At 39.1% G+C, this 18188-nt stretch overlaps 1 protein-coding gene across 1 annotated transcript in view; it reads left to right on the top strand.

The window, feature by feature from the left end:
• Positions 1-12091: 12091 nt before the first annotated feature.
• trpc7b (transient receptor potential cation channel, subfamily C, member 7b) overlaps positions 12092-18188 on the top strand; it is a 39422-nt gene continuing 33325 nt past the window's right edge. Inside the window, 2 exon segments of the mRNA XM_085903500.1 lie at positions 12092-12127; positions 12129-12562. Coding sequence (XP_085759626.1) covers positions 12092-12127; positions 12129-12562 — 470 coding nt within the window.

Below are 18188 nucleotides of genomic sequence, written 5' to 3'. Positions count from 1 at the left end.
AAAGAAACAAGAGAGTGGGAGATATGCACTAGAAACAGTCGCAGCAAGACTGAATATCAGCGTGAATGAAAAGGATGGCAGTGGAATGGCAAAGCTATAAGAAGTCAAGTAAAAGGTGCATGAGTTCACATACATGGGATCAACAGAATCTCTAACTGAACTAACTCAATTTTTATCATTTTGCAGGAAAGCAATTTAAAGTTTTATGGCCACAATAAAAAGCGGCTGAGTTGTATGTTGGTGATTTATAAGGCAATGACTTCTATGTTTGGATACTGGTGACAAGGATGCAAAAAACAAAAAAACAAAAGCAAGATTCATGAGTTTAAAAAATATCAACAGATTGCTTGAAAATCAACAGGGACCTCTGAAGCGAAAACAAAAATCATTGTACTACTCGAAACATAGCTGGTTAAGAAAGTTTAAACGTGCAGAGACAGAGACAGTGAAGAAAACAGGGAGAGATGGAAGTGAGTGACTAGCTGTAGGAAACCCAGATTAGGGTGAAACCAAATGAGAAAGAAGAATCGTTGGCATAAGAGGAATCTGTCTTTTTCCCACAGCTTGACTTTCATTACCCAAACCTGAGCCAACAATAGACCTATGATAAATGGCTCAATAAAATTGTTGCAATTGTTGTTTTCTCCCGCTTTCTCTTCTTGGTCTTCTACCTGACTTGTCAAAGCTCAGAGAGTTTAAAACTATCATTATTCTTTTAGTTCAACCCAACATCCCCTACTATGAAGGGGAAAAAAGGCTCAAACTTACATGTCTGTAGAGTCACATATTAATAAAAGATCTAATACCAATGGTTTTTTTTTGTCAGATTTTACTTCGCATTTGTCTGTGCAAATGCCACCTGAGTCCAAATACTTGGACAACTGCCACTTCCTGTTCGGTTGTTAAAGTATACAACACGCACGCACACTCTGAAACTAACATCCCTGCAGATAGGTGATGCGTAACAATGCTGAACAATCTTGACACTGAAACTCGCTTAATCAACCCTAACCCCATCCCCCCCCCCCGCCTAGATAGATCATTTGACTTGTTTGCAGCCTCTTGTCCACTGCACTATGTGAACGCAAATGACAGCTATGGAGAGATGTTTACAGTGTCAGCGCTGAGATATATATATATATATATATATATATATATATATATATATATATATATATATATATATTCTGTTTTGGCATATATATATATATATATAATATAATATATATTCTGTTATATATATATATATTAGTCACAATGGGCATCCCAAATGACAGGGCCTTGAACTCTAAACAATAGAGAGATAAAAGTGGATGACAAAATATACAAGCCTCTGAAGCCTCCATGCACAAGTAGTCGTTCATTTAATTTCTTTACTTGCCGCCACCCTTATCTTGGACATATTCTTTATAGCAATCAGTTCCTAATTTCTCTTTTATTTTGATAATTAAAGTTTTAACAAATTCTAGTTACTGAAAGTGTCCTTTGCTGAAACTAGCCTCAAGATCTTAAAAACCATCAGCTTCTCGTCGACTCTGACACTCATCTCACTTTTACCTGTTTTAATCTTTCATTTATTGTCATTAGTATTGTTTACTTACTACCATCTTTTTTTTTTGTCTTTCCAACTCACTCTCAGAATCGAACTGTAATGTATTGAATTTGCATAGTGTACAATGGAATAGAATTTGCATTTGATTGCCTATTGACCTCTGCATCACCTGCAGCTGTAAAAGCCTGCATTTTGCTGCAATTTTTTTAGATAAGCTCCAGTCTTCCTTGGTCGCTACTTGTTTTTTGTTAGACACAAAATTATGCTTTTTAGATATGTTGGGCAATTTTTCAATGGCACTCAACACTTACTAAAGTGACTCTCACATTTTCTCATTTTAATACAGTGAAAATTTTAGACCTCTCATTTCAATTACAGTCTTACCTGACCAATAGTGTATTTATAAATTCTTGTTTTATTTATCTGATAATTATTTTGTGATATTAACATAACTGTAGCTTTATGTCGCTGTACTTGGAGTTTAGCTAGTTGATATAATAGCTGCGAGCAAGCGAGCCAAATCATTTGTCATCAGGGGTTGGATTGTTACATTTTAGTTTCATCTTGACTGTATGTTTATATGTGCCTTGAGCGAGTGATTGACAAGCATGACTGAGAAAAGTGGTACTCGAAAGCACATGTTTTATATGCTAATTTCACAGATTTGAATTCCAAGTCAGGACAGACAAAGCGTGAAATGATAAATTAGCAGCCTGAACCCTTTCAGACAAATATAAACTCACTACCCAGTGGCCATATTAGTTTTACTTGTTCAATCCAATAAAAGAGCAGTATCTACAATTCTGACTTGACAGAGAATGAACACAACAAGCACAATGATCAACACCGTTCATTGAAACCTTTCTGACAGTGTACAGCAAAACTGAGCATTATCACCGGCTTTGTAAATGTATGAGTTTTGACAAATCTGTTGTATGTCCTCGCTGGTAGTGCACATTAAATCTTTTGATAGAAAGACAAGTGCAAATTTACTTCACCTAAATCCAAAAAGAGAGAGGTAATTGTTTTCAGCAATAAAGAAAAGTAAATTACAGTTAGAAAACATCTGTAGTTACTGTCTATAGACACCAAAGACCTAATCCAAGGTCTTGGGGTGGAGAGACCTGACCTGCCTTTCAGCAATCACATCAAATCATACACTAAAACAGCCTTTTACAGTCTGAAAAACATCCAAACTTGAAGCTTTCAATGCTCCAAGAATGCCAAGTAGAACCATGCTTGTATCTCCTGTAGTCTTTATTATTCTGACTTGAGAGCATCAAACAGCTGCAGCTCCGGTTCTGACCAGAATAAAAAGATCAGGACATACATATTTTTCAGGCTTACCAATTAAAGAGCCTTTTGACCTCTATAAAACCACAGTAGCTGGCAGTAATTGACTTCCGACGACTCACGTTCACATCTTTGTTGGGTAGAGGGAGAATGGAGAATCAAGCTAGTCACTTCTCGCTGGAACTTTTTCTATTTGTGCAATGGATTTTCACGGCGGTAACTGGATGAGGCTGGAGTGATTTACACACAAAAACACACACACGGTAATGCTTGTGTAGCTGGAGAGGCAAACAAATGCTATGAAGATGATGGAAATGGAAAAAACAAAATCGTCTGGAATGATTAAGATAATGGCATCAGATTTACCCAATGTGTTTTGAATGTCCAGCGATTATAGCTAAAAAGTAGTTGAACCACACTTAACATTGAGAAGTGAGCTATTTCCTATTTCTACTCCTGCACAACCAAAATCACACAACCTTGATGGATTATTGCAGGGCTGAGTAAATGTCTTTTGAAAAGATCGGCATGCAATATGTGTGAGTGATGATGTGTAGACGATGTGTGGATTCTGTTTTTTTTACCGAATAACATTACTTGAACAATATTATTTGTTTGCTTTCAAGTCATGTATAAAATATATCAAATATATTTTACCTATTTACATCTTATTAAATCACAAATGTTTTTTTGGGGGAGGCGCAGTGTATTAACGCTGGCATCATTTTTACATACTGACCTATTACATAAGTGCAAATGTACAGCCCACTCAACAGTCCTTTTAGTAGGCTTGTAAAACCCAATGCAATCCAGGGCTGTAAAGTCCGTCCCCTCTGCGTCATTGAGGGTAAGCCATCTGTTGCAACAGCCGCTAGTCCAATTAAACCACCATATGCATTTGTGACACAATTAAATACATCTAAGTTTTAGAGGGCATACTATTTGGTGACTCCATGCACTGTAAATGAACTGTCAATGGTGCTTGTGACCCCAAAAAATTGTGCTGTTTGCATGGATTTGAGATCGGCTAGTGTTGGCAACTTGGTGTCTCTAAGCAAACTAGAGAAATAGCTTTGTGTATAAATTCGATGATCATATAATCTGCTGATTATTTTACTACCTGTAAGACACAATTTTCTTGACCTGATTTGTTCCTGACTGCTGCCAGATGTGATATTTTCTTCTCTGGTGAATGAGTAAAGTCTTGGTTGCGGGTTGGTTGCGGGTTGGATGCGTTCCGCGGCGATGTCTGCTATCTAGTAGAGAACACATTACCGTTAGAGTACATAATTTTCATTTTCAAAAAAATTAATCGAGGTCACACAAGCAGCTAATTTAGGTTTATTGTTGAAGATCGACCAATGTGACGGGACTCTCTAAAATCAGTCCCTTGTTGAGAACTTTTTTTTTTCCTTATTTTTGAGCATTGTTCAAGTTGTTTGGTTGAGAGGACAGTTCCACAACCAGGTACACCGTTTGCTTCTTTTGTGGCCCACTGAGGAGAGTAATTAATGACTTGTGGCTGTGGGCGTTCCGTCACATGGATTTGCCTTTGAGCTGTCTTCTGAAAGACTATTATAATAAAGAACCGGTCCACCCATTTGTTTTTAATAACTCTTTTTCCTAAATCAACTTTCCAAATTTTGGAACATGCTATTGTTGAGGTAAACAAATGGTTGAATTGGCTCATTACAATCAAATGATCACAACAATAGCAAGCATAATAGTCAATATAGCAGCGTACAAAGTCAGCAATAGCGGCCTCAGTGAGAAAAGGCATTTAATAGCAATTTGCCATGGGTCAGGATGAGAGCTTGAATCTGCCGGGACCCGGACTACAGTCCGCCATTTGAAGATACCCACCCTAATACATTGAGATTGATTGTCTTTGATATTTTTGGTGTGGTATTCTCGACTGAAAAAATCTAATCAAGACAAAGTCAGTGTGGCCTTATGGAACCTGGTCTCATTTTCAGCATTTAACCCATTGCTGTATTTTCAGTGAACCCTCATCATTGTTTTTTCACCGTCCAGATTGCCTTATTCAAGCGAGAGAACTCTCCCCTGATGCGTGCACACACGAGTGCTGAAATCACTCAACCAATTTGCCATGACTTTCCATGTGGGCTTTGAGTCATATGTCAAGGTGTTGCAATATTCCATGCTGTGTTGAGGAGATAACGTTTCCACACATCCCACTAAAGGACGGTCTTGGAATTGCTGGTTGGGGTAACTGAACTGGCTAGTGAACGCTCAGTTGTTCCTGAAGCGCTTTAATTGTGGATTTTGAAATAGTATATACAGTGCTTCAAATGATTAGACCAAATGTTATTAAAATACCACCCAGCACCATGAAAACCTTTCAATTTCAGTGAGCATTTGATCTTTTATTATTTTACACAGTTACGGGGAAGTTCAAATTGAATTCAGCTGCTTGCTGGGCTTCTCTGAGAAATCAGAAATATAAAACATTCAAATCCTAAAAATACTGAAAACAGTAAATTGTAGATAAACACTAACTGCTACTAACTTGACTCCTTTTTTGTAAAACAAAGTTGAAATAAATAAGGATAAAAATTGATCTCATTTTGGTTGAAAAGCTTCTGTATGCTGGCAGATCAACCCTCACAAAAACATGATAAGACCATTTTGGCATTTACCAATTCATTTAGGACAGTTGTGGTACAAACCTAACAAGTTATGGCCTAATATTTTTTAATTATTTAGGTGTATGCCTATGAACCTCGCTACTAGAATGATTATACTTATGAATAATGTGCTGCTTTTTTTTTTAAGTCATTAATCGTGATCACATCAACATCAAATTACCCCAATTAGTATTGTTAATTACATTTCTATCCATATAATTGGTACTTGGGGAAGTATGTCCAAGATACATTTGTTTACAGTTGTTTGGGACGTCATTCTTGGCATCAGCACATGAAACAAAAAGGAAAACTGTAATTACATTAGTTGACTCTAATCACTAGGCCGAGGTGGCTGTAATGTTCAAGAGGCCATTTGGAATGTGCCTTCAAGTGTTTTGGGGAAAAAAAGGAAGGCTACACAGCCTGGCTTTTCATTCTATTGACTTCAACAGGCCAATCAGTGTCATGTGGGCCAGAGAATAAACGGCACAAAAGCAAATCACTCACGTCCTCCATCGACCCGACGATAATTTTACTGGTCACTTGATCAATGATGCATTATGTCCTCACTGAGGGTAGACATCCTCGATGAGGACAGCATGTGCCAATGCTGATGTATTCCTCTCGTTATATTGTTAAAGTCACTCAGTTGACATCGCATCTCTTCCTTTTTCCATCATCAAGGCGATTATACAAACAGAAAGCCAAGACATGTATATTTTCTACTTAGCGGTACAGCAAGACTGTGGAGTAAATACATATTACGCCTATTTGATTTGATAAACAACACTTGATTTGTGTGGGCGCACCATACAATCATATAAAACGCATTACAGGATTTATTGTATCAGGATAGAAGTATAAGGTAATGTCTTTCATGTTAAGTAATTCATAGTGTGTCTATTCTTTAATGCTGTGTTTGCAAATAGGACTTGTATTTGGAAACTGTTCTTGGACTCCAGTCTTCAAAATTGTCTGAACAGCCACCTATTCAGGTTTAGGTTAAATTCTAACTCAATGCTGACCCCCCCATATACCGACATCAGTCTTTACATTGAGGTTTGTTTGAATGGAGGTCTTTGAAAAAACACAATTGTCTTTGAGAAATCAAATACTACTCTACTCCATTGACTTTATAGATAACATTTTATCCCTCTTTCTACTTTCACTGTCATTTACAAACATCTATGTATACACTCACTGCAAAGACAAACTCAGAATACAAAACTGTAACATCTGGACGGATTACTAATATTTGAACCCAAATTAATATTTTACCCAGGCGACATGGTTGGCATGTTATTTAGCACGTCCGCCTCACAGTTCAGAGGTGCAGGGTTTAATTCTGGCTCTGATCCTCCTGGGCGGAGTTTGCAGGTTCTCGCCGTGTCTTCGTGGGTTTCTTTCGGCTACTTCAGTTTTCTCCCACATTACAAAAACATGCATGATAGGCTGATTGGCGACGTCAAATTGTCCATAGGTGTGATTGTGAGTCTGAATGGATGTCTGTCTATATGCCCTGCGAATGGCTAGCAAACAGTTCAGGATGTACCCTGCCTACCACCTGAAGTCAGCTGGGATAGGCTCCAGGACGTCCGCAAACCTTGTGAGGATAAGATGGTTCGGAAGATGAATGAATTAATACAATTCAACCCTCAAACAATGATGGTCACTAAAACCACACCAAATGTGCCAGTTATAAAAAAAGAGTGATTGGAACAGAAAAAGTAAGCTGACTGTAACAGCCCAATTGCCAATGTAGCTCTGACACTATAAAAACAATGACAATTTGAAGCCTAATAACAATATCATTCTTTTAATGACTCTCAAATGTATCAACTCTAGTTGTGGAGTTACGTCCCCACCGCCCTCGCAATAAAGAGATTAGGCAACTTGCATTAGGGCCAATTAAGAGAGCGCCCCAGCAGAAACCACAAACAAATTTACCCTCTCCTACTGTTTCAATTCTCATGCTTCTCTCTGCACATGTCCTGCATATTTCTACCTCTCATAAACACATGTTGATGGAAGGAAATCACAATTGCATATGGCACTATGAATAAGTGCATCTGTTATCGCCACTATCATGCAAAACAAATTACAGTCATTATGTTGTTTTTTACTCAATGGGCTTCACCATGCCGGACAAATCCATCCATCTCCCATCCATTTTCTTTACCTTCATCGTTTATCCTCATTAGGGTAGCAGGTGTGCTGGAGCTGGGAAGGTCTGCTGGAGCCTTTCCCAGCTGATCCTGGGCGAGAAACGGAGTCCATCCTGGGCTGGTCACTAGCCAATCACAGGGCACGTGTTAAGACATTCTTTGTAGCGCCATATCGCACCTGCAATTTCTTTATAAACTGCTTACAATTGGCAATGACTACACCACATGAAGTACGCCGGCTCCCTCTAGTGGTATAAACAAGCATAACTGTTCAGTTGTGTTTAGCTTTTGTTGCCCATTAATCTTTAAGAAGTGTTTATTTTTAAACATTTATTCACGATTAGTTTTTAATTTAACGCTAATGTGCAATATATTTTTATTAAATCATTATTTAAGAGCAGTTTTTATTGAGATTTTTGTTAATGCTCAAATAGGATAATGATGAAGAATGATACAGTTGTTTACAATAATATTAAATATACCTTATATATACCTACTACACTACTGTATTTTCATGTTGCCCAAGATGATGATAGAAAGTACTTTTTAGGTGGTGTTTGGTGTCAGCATTTTGATAACCACTGCCCCATAATCCATAAATTGTTGAACAAATATTTCTAAATAGTTGTCAGGGCAAGGGCAGTCTCTAAACAAGAAAAGTGCAAGACAGGTTAAACACTCAGTTAACCTCCAAATTGCCTTTGTCCCCTTAATCAATATTAGAGGCAATTAGAATGTCAGATTGACTTGAGTAATTTGCACGATTTAAGCATTGATATGTTCGCAATACATTGCTTGTCATTAAGGCAAAATAATTTAGGAGCATTTTTGTCCGTGTGTGTCTTTTCGCAAGCGTTTTCACATCATATTGTCTCAATTACAAGCAACGGTTTTGGTCAGTCACCGGTGATTTTCATATGAGACAGAAGATTCTCATTGCCACTAATTATCCCTTAGTTTATTGATCCACTATCATGCTTTAGCAAATAATATACAACCACCCTTGGCTGTACATGGTTGCTTTTTGTGAAAGATTTCATGAGTCACTTATTTTGTAGCACTGCTGAACACCAGCCGTGTTTGTGGAGCAAAGTGTAGGAAATACATAAAATATGATTATTTGCTCTCATTCGCAGTCACAACCTCAGTGGCTTCGTAGAGGAAGCCGTCCAAATGTTTATAGTACTGAGTGTGTAATGTTTTGAAAGCGTGATGTTTTCATTGCTTCAGGGCTTCTTCACTGCGGGACTGTGCCACATTTTTTTTATTGACATGCAGAGGCAAGATGTCTCAATGTGGACAGCTGGATAAGCGTTTATTCATTTAGTCACACTAACTGAGGCAGAGTTTGTCGAAGCCACAATCACGTGCGTGTGTGCTTATCAGTGACACGAATGCAGGCGCATGGCCAGTGAGGCACTTGTTGAAATCAGATTTACTGAGCCAAACATAATGATGTCTTTTGCGTTACATTAGCAACCTGCTTGGTTTGAAAAGAATAAGCTATTTTCTGTTCTGATGTTTAAAGCAGATTTTTGAACTGCAGCATTTGTCTTCCTGGGTTGATTAAATCCTGTTTCGATGGTTTGTCCAGTTTTGAGAGATGTTGCTAAGTCTGATCCTGTTCTATGTTTTGCTGTCTGTCATTTGGAGCAACATTTTGGAATGAATGAAGTGAACGCTTGACTGAAGCTATCTGTGTTTTTTTCCAAAGTGCTCTCATACGCCTCCCGTAGTAAGACAGCGTATGGTCTGCTTCAACTCGTATGGTTTTACACAATTTACAAAACTATATATGTAGTACACAAATGACAAGTTCAAGCGCAAAAGGCGACATGTGCCATTTATTACATGTATTCCTAGCAGTGCAAGACACAAACAATTCCTTTTTAAAACTGATCTAAAATACAGGATTTATTCCAGAAATTGGCAGTTTACAGCAACTATCGTCAATTAAAATCAATCATGAGCAAATACATAATTACTTTACATCATACATTTCTTACGCACCACGTGTGTGTCCTTAAACATGTGCACCTAGATTCAAAATGTTGAAATGCATTGACAGTCTTCTGTGAACGATTTTCAAGCACAGATTTGTTTCCGAATTAGCCTTTTAATTGCTCATTCATAGTTCGTTATACCAGAAACCTGAAATTAACCAATGAGAAGTCTGAGCTTACTTTTGTGAGTGCAGGAATCAGAAGAGCCCACGAATAGGTAAGAGGTGAGGTGAGGCAGCGAGAAACCCAGCCTCCCTTTAAATTGCACAATTCTTCACTCACTGGCTTGAATAGACTTGTACTTGGCAAGCAATGCTGGGCAAATCCATCCATCCATCCATTTTCTGAACCGGTTTGTTCCCACGGGGGTCGCGGGCGTGCTGGAGCCTATCCCAGCCGTCATCGGGCAGCAGGCGGGGGACACCCTGAACCGGTTGCCAGCCAATCACAGGACACAGAGACAAACAACCACTCGCACTCACACCTAGGGGTAATTTGGAGTGCTCAATTGGCCTACCAAGCATGTTTTTGGGATGTGGGAGGAAACCGGAGTGCCCGGAGAAAACCCATGCAAACTGCACACAGGGAACCCGCACCCTCCTAACTGTGAGGCGGACGTGCTACCCAGTGCGCCACCGAGCCGACTGTTGGGCAAATTACTTCCAAAATGTAATTAGTTACAATTAATAGTAACCTTTCCAAAAAAGTAATTGAATTACTCCTTCAGAAATGTAAGTCGTTACTAAGGAAAATAATTATTGGATTATTTTTTCAATGATGTTTTGCTAGAATTGCATAGAGTAGAACAGCGTAGGCCTGTACTATATTTGACTTAATATTTACGTATTGAACAACAATGTAAAATAAGCATAAAATAAATAATATATTGTCACACAACTTCTAGACAATTGTTCACATCGGCTGGACGCACACACTGTATATATTTCCCATTTTATTTAATGGCAAAACTCCTCTGATGAGAGAAGAAAAAGTTACAGAACGGAGTGGCCGACAATTTGCTCTATGGTACCCGTTTAGTTTTATCCCGGTATAGGTACAAAGAAGTATTGTACAGCTAGGGATGAGGATGGACGGCCAGGATGATGATCCTTGTGTTTTTATTTTTGCGCAGAATGTCACGTGACATTCCCGCATCAACGCGTCCCAAGAAGCATAGGTAAACTGCCACATTTCACTGTTAGTAATGGTAACGTTAACGGCGTTATAACAATTAACATAGTAAAGGAGAAGATTATCTACTACTAAAAATCTATAACAGCGTTAGTAATGCCGTTACTTCAGATGCCGTGAGCCCCAACACTGTTGGGAAGTGCATATTTTTGTGCTATTTTCAGATAACGATTGAATGTATGTGTTGTATAGTAGTAGTGTTGGTGTGAACATGTCAAGTTATCAAAGCAGAAAATATCTAAAATTTTGTTTTACGTGTATTTGAGGGTTTTTTTCCCAAATCAGTTTGGCATTATTAAATATTGTCAGACAGACATGGGCACATACAGGCTTTCTGTTTTGGATCCATTAATAAGCACAACAACAAAGATCAGTGTGTAATTATAGGGCTGCTTAACATAATGGGTAGTGAACCAATTTACCTCCATTGATACATTAGCAAATGCTGTCATTAGACCTGGCGAATCATTATAATCCAGAGTTACTTTCTTTAACAAATGTTTTTCTTCTTTCAACTTCATGTATTCCTGCACAGAGGTGTTCAGGAAAGCAGATTCTGTCACAGGGCAATAAATAAGTATAATTATTAATGAGTTAAGCAATCTTTCGCTGCGAAATGGTCGCTTAAAATGCCATTCATGGTTTAATGACACTGTGCGGTGTGCACACATTGGAACACACCTCTGTTCATGTTATTTTGTGCTGCTTTAGGATGAAAATCAAATAAAATACTGTTTACTGTTTAACTAGACTGCATACATGGCAGTGATGGTTTGCCAAAACAGAATAAGTTAAACCGCTATAATCCCCGGTGTGGCGTCACTGCATTTTGAGTTTTGTGCAAAGAGTCATTGGTATTCAAAGAGAAAATGAACTAATTCTGCAATTTTTAACATGATATATTGGACGTAAAAAAATCTATCTGAATCACAGACTAGACTAGATTAGCTTTTTTTATATACCCCTCCCCCCTTCCCCGGAATAAATTAATGACTGCAGATGTCACTTTTGATGAGTGTCTTCCATTTTCGAAAGGGCTGGCGCCTCATCCGCACATTCTGGTTGTAGCGCGCTGCGCGTGAACGTTCACGTCAGGAGAGCTGACGCGCAGCTTGGATGAAACTTGTCCGGACGAAACTTTAACATTCATTGCGTAATGTCCGTCACATGAACTACGACCTTTTATTTGTTTCTTTTTGAGGAGAGGGCTTGAGTATTTCCCTGTCCACAACTCTGCCAATGTCTGACGACGGGGAGGAAAGCGATGGCAGAGAGAAAAAGCCTTCGGTCCGAGTCGCCTTCTCCCCCTTTGTGTCTTCCCCGGGGATCACCTTCCTGTCGACGGCCCCTGGACCTTTTCTCCTCAGCCTGTCCGCTTCTGGAGGACCCAGATCCCTCTTACCTGGGCTCACCGGGCTCTCTCCGCTCATCCTCGGAGAACCGAGACCCCGAGGACTCTCCTCACCTCACGCCGCCAAAGTCCCGCAAACGTAGCAGGGACTCTCCGCACCAGTACGCGCACCTCGACGTGGTGTGCGAGCCCTACGACGAGCCGCTGCCCCCCTGGAAAGGACGCGGCTCCGGGAACGACGGGAGCCTTCAGCACCGTGGACAGAGCACCGACCAACGCGTCCCGGAGCCTCCAGACTGTGGCAACCACCACGCCAAAGAGCACATGAACCCTGAACTGAACTCCGACTCCCGGCATTCGTGAGTTTTTGGAATTCACTTTTATTATTGTTGTCGTTTCGGTTTGGGAATTCAATTAACCATCTAAAGACTAAGCAGTGCAACACTTGTTGGACAATTTATTAGGCACACAGAGAGCTTATGCTAGAATGGATGGGCACTGACCCACCATTTTTGTAATGGATCATTTATAATGTTTTTGAAGACATTATTTGCTTGATTATCATATACATTTTATTCATCCTGCTCAATCACCAGTAGTTTCAGTGTTTTGCGCAACACTAATACACAGGCACCTGAAATCCCTACAGTGTACAGTATAACTTGAAGAAAGTTCAATTTTATTTGAATACTGATTTATTCTCTTAACATTACAGTGGACCCCTGCATATTCCCAGTTCAGCGGTATCCACCCATTTGTGATTTTCCGTTATCCGTGGAAAAATCACATATTTGTGCCTTGTTTGTTTGTTTGTTTGTTTGTTTGTTTGTTTGTTTGTTTGTTTGTTGCAAAACACCATCTTCAGTACAAATGCTATAAGCCTCTTCCAAGTATTGGGTTCATAATTGGTAGTGTATTTATGGTTTATGCTATCAAAAAACTTTATAGGGGGGCCGTCAATTATTACTGGCTTTTCGCTGTTTGTGGGTGGGCTAGGTTCCTATATTCCACTATATTCTATTTACAGTAATAACCTTGCCACTTAATGCTAATGTTGGACTTTTTGCTCAAAAGTACACTGTAATGAAATTCAGTAAATTTACAGTAAATTTGTCGCCGTACTTTACAGTGGCTTTGTCATCGTGTCTTATATAATAATTGTAATTGTATACTGACGATGTTTTTGTAAAAAAAAATTGCAAAATGCCGTTAAATGTTCATCCCCATGTGTAAATTAACAGTTAATGCTTGGTTAAGAATAGGAAACTGTTGTTTTCTGTCAAGCAGCAAATATAAGACCCACTATCCAAACTCCACTACTTGACAGAAAATACATTCAACTTCTTTATGAATCGCCTTTGATCAAAATTAACCACGGAGATTTCAGTTATGCTGGTTTGGGGAATACAACCACTAGATACGTATTTAGCAAATTTCCAATTTTTTCTCCGTTCCCCCAGCAATGTCTTTAAATGGGCCAACTTAGGTATGATGAACCTCTGCTATTTTTTTTTTTCAATTGGCACAGACAGGTGAATGAATGGTGGTGGATGCAAGTTGCTAAATGACATTGACAGGAAGAAAACCACAATTTAAGTAAAATACAAGAAGCATCAAAATACAGTGTGGCTGTTGATCAGGAGGTAGAGCGGGTCATCCAATAACCGAAGGCTCTGCTGTTCCCACTCTTTCTGCGTCATGAATAAAGTATCCTCTGTGAAATGCTTTGTGTGTTACAGAAAAGCAACATTTTCATTTGAAAAATAGTTGAATTAATATATAAACTGGCAACTACTGTAATCCTTGCCATAACATCCTTGTCGTAGAGAGCCCAACCTGAATATAGCGTAATTATACATCATTTTTTGCCTCTGCAAAAATGATAGTGTGTATATAAACACACATGTATCTCGACGTAACTCGCCGGGAATCCACAAGCAGAGTTAAACAATCACAGCGAAGAGCAGAGAAGCAGAACAAAAGCACCATTTTAGAGCAAGGAGGAAGCCAGCTGCATTATTGCTGTGGTGAATGACTTGAATATAATGTCTTTTATTGACGGTAGAAAGTAACAAGCGAAAATTATGTCTATTTGCGTCACGACGTTCATGCGTCACCGTTTAAATTGGGTTATTCAAATGTAAGAGTAACTCCGTTTGCTCACTTATACAGTCAAGCACAAATTTATTCATCTCAGGGGTATGAATAATTATGCGCTTAACTGTTGGCCTACCCCTGTTGCAGATAGACTAGATAGCGTTCGATCCAACATTATTCATACCCGTAATTTCCGAAGGTTTCCGAAATCAGAATTGTATCCTAAATCTGAATATTGACTGCTTGTAAATGGAGTCACTGACAACAATAAACTTGACTGGCACCAATGTGTACATTGTGAAGATGCACCTAATGCTTTAGTGTGTACTTGTTTAGTTTCTCTGTATAAAGGTTGTTTCATCTAATAAACTCTTCCTCAAAGAGCTTGAAGAGGTAGAGGTAAAGTTCAGATCCCCAGTGCTCCATTGATGGTTCTATACATCAGTAATTTCATCAATAGAGTGGCGCTTCCTGAATCAAAAGTACTTAACCAACGTGCTGTACTGCTTGACCCTTTTTTCAAACAATACGAGTCTATGTTAGATGAGCCTTTTTGCTTCCTTTTATCTACCGGTTGTTGTGTTGTACCTTCTAGGAGCTTAGCTTCCCTTGTCTTACCTAGCATGAACATTTACATTATGTATGTGAGGAAGTGGAGGCTGCGTGGGTTCAATTGAATTTGCGTCTTTACCTGTTTTTCCACTTCAGCCTTTCAGTCGTCAACGCATTTATCCAACACAACTTCCACGGCCCAAATGCTCCAACCGGGCCCTCAACAGAAATTGTATCTATTTTCCTCTATGCTTAACCAATTCACTGTGATATTAACAATAGCCTGAGTGCAGTGTATCCATGATCTGCATTCACAAGCTGAGACAAATGGGAAATGAATGGTGTCTCCTTAATGAGTGATACTGCCCAGACGGCTCAGGGAGGACAATCAGATATTGGGAGTGGCAGGTCACACTGCTGGCTCTTTGATCGTTTCCTGTTTGCAGCTTTTATACAACAGTGTCCAGCTTGAAAGGCCTTGAAAAGATCTGGGGATGCTTAAAATGAGTAGGCCGACCAATGAACATGCATGTTTCTCATTACGGGGGAAACGTGTTCGGCAACATGGCTTTGATCTTAAAAATGAGCCGATGCTGTATTCAAGTGCAGCGGGGCCCTCTTTCAACAGTCTGTCCTCAAAGATAGGATTTCAAACCTGATTGCACCTAACTCTTTTTTTCTTAATGTTAAATGCAAATTGGCTCATCTTTCCACAGAATTGACTTGATTGTCTTCTAGTGTGTAGTAAAGCAAAGGTTGAAAACCTTTTTTCTAAAAATATATTTTTAAACCCATGCCCTTTCATGTTGGAAATTATTTGAATGACATTACCTAATCTTTCTTCTTGACGAATTGGAGCTGAGCCTTTGCATAACTACAAGGACTCCAAGAATTAACTGGCGGATTGTTTTTCATACCTTCCTCCGCTACATCAACATTTTATCACTGCAATACGTATGGTGAATATCAAAAGTCTGCTTACCCATGTTGAAGTTTCAGGTTGTTGTGGTATTTAAAAAAAAATGAGAGCAACCTAATACATGTCATAGCCGTTTTCACCATTAGTGTACTCTGTACAGCTCAAATACAAATAAACTAAAATGATGGGGTTGCACCAGTGTGAACATCCTCGTGATAAGAAATAACTAATCATATTTAAACTTGTCCTAAATGGGACTCGGCACACCTACCACCATTCTATAAGTGTCTCTGATGAACACCACTTAAAGTTTAGATGTTCAAGTAGCCTTTTTGGAGTTCTTTTTTTTTTTTTCCTATTACTTTCTAGTATTCTCGTGGCATTGTGTTCACACTGATTGCTACTTTTCATAATTTGTCTCCCCTTGTCTCAGGCTGAAGCATAACAGCTCCAAAGCATGATGCTGCCACAACAATGCTTCACTGTACGTGTGGTGTTTGCACCCAACATGCCTGTTGGAATTATGCCCAAAAGCTTTAACCATAACAAAGTAATTCAAATACATGGGGGAAAATCGATTATGGTCCAAACTGGAAATATGACCAGTTTAAATCAGTCAGACATGTTCAGGTAATTCTGGGAAGCCAGGAAAAGAATTCTAAAACATATGAACTTAATTTAATCAAAGGCACTTTATATGGTGGTAGGTGTGCTCTGACTCCCATTTTAGATTAACCTCAATACGATTGGTTAATTCCGAATATAGCCGCATCCCAAATAAAAGTCAGTGTGCACATTTGTGCGATCAAATTATTTCAGTTGTTCATATCTACTTGCCTTTTCAAAGTTTTTAATTGAGTTGTTATGTCACATGAATGGTGGAGAAAGTTTTGAAATTATTTATCTTCATCTCATTTTTGTTCAGCACAAATCGCTGGCATTTGATATCGCTTTTTTTTTTCCACAGTATTTTGCTTTTATTCACTTATGTATTCAACAAAATTAGAAAAAAAAGAATGTATCTTCTGGACTTGAAGGACATACTCAGGTTGACAATTTTAATGTGTTATCATCGATTTGGTATAGCTATTTCAGTATTGTTCTTTTGTACCCGGAACCAAACCAGCAGAAAATGGCTGATCTACAGTGTGCAAAATCAATCTAGCCTACCACTGCCCACGACATGACGGCAGGAGGGGTACGCATTGGTTAAAGAACACAATAAATGTCAAACTGCTCTTCACAGTACATCGACTTGAAAGTTAAGTCTTGCTACCTAGAGGTCGAGCTTTTCAATTCCAGCTTCATTCTGTGGATGGGATGCCTGTTCCAAGTGGCTCCACTGTCTGACATGCTACGGTAAAACATCACAAGGTGCTGGAGCAATCTTAGTTTTTGTTAAAACTATGGCTTGGCAATATCGCAATATGGCAATAACATTTTTATTGTACCCAATATGTGTGGCATCCTTTTCCCCAGGTGAAATACTATAAACAAACGGCTTGAAATTGAATTAAAAAAATCAAATTAGTGTTTAAACTGCAAGGTTTAAATGTAACATAACTGCTTAAAACCTAATGGAAGAAAATAAATAAAGTGCTGTACTGTCATGTCAACAAAACCAAAGCAAACCCACACTTTCAAAAGTCATTGACCCAGTTGTCCTGTTACACACACCTGCTTGTGCTCTTGCAAACTCCACGAGTCAAGAAATCCCAATATTTTCTCCTGTGTGATCCTCGGGTCATAGAGGGAGAAAAAATCTGTAGCAGGCAATTTGTGGCGTCCGGATTTGTACATCACAGGCAAATGTGTGGGTTTTTTTTCCTTTCTCTCAGCTATTGTGTCTCATTTGGGCCAAACTTGATCACTTCACTGTCTGCTTTTTTGTCATCTTAAGCGATTAATGCTCGTTTGAAACTTGTATTCACTTGTATAGTACGCCAAAAACCACAGGCTGTTTTCCTGTTGTGTCTTTGAACATGAGTCTAAGTTAAAGTCCCAATGATCATCGTCACACACACATCTGGGTGTGGTGAAATTAGTCCTCTGCATTTAACCCATCCCCATGTGATTTTGATCCATCCCCTGGGGAGAGGGGAGCAGTGAGCAGCAGCAGTGCCGCGCTCGGGAATCATTTGGTGATCTAACCCCCCAATTCCAACCCTAATGCTGAGTGCCAAGCAGGGAGGCAATGGGTTCCATTTTTATAGTCTTTGGTATGACCCAGTCGGGGTTTGAACCCACAACCTTCCAGTCTCAGGGAGGACACTCTACTACTAGGCCACTGAGTTGTTGTTTGTTTCCTCTTAACTTAAGGAAAGTAGCTCCCACTTTAGGCACTAAATCTTTACTTGAGAATGAAGACGGTGCAAAGTTGCTCACACTCTTCAACATTGTTGTTTTGTGCTTCGATG

Source organism: Syngnathus leptorhynchus, chromosome 2, assembly GCF_054491065.1.
Source record: "Syngnathus leptorhynchus isolate UIUO chromosome 2, UIUO_Slep, whole genome shotgun sequence".
NCBI classification, from domain to species: domain Eukaryota; kingdom Metazoa; phylum Chordata; class Actinopteri; order Syngnathiformes; family Syngnathidae; genus Syngnathus; species Syngnathus leptorhynchus.
Note: the sequence above shows the minus strand (reverse complement) of the source record. Positions and strands in the feature narration are given on the sequence as shown.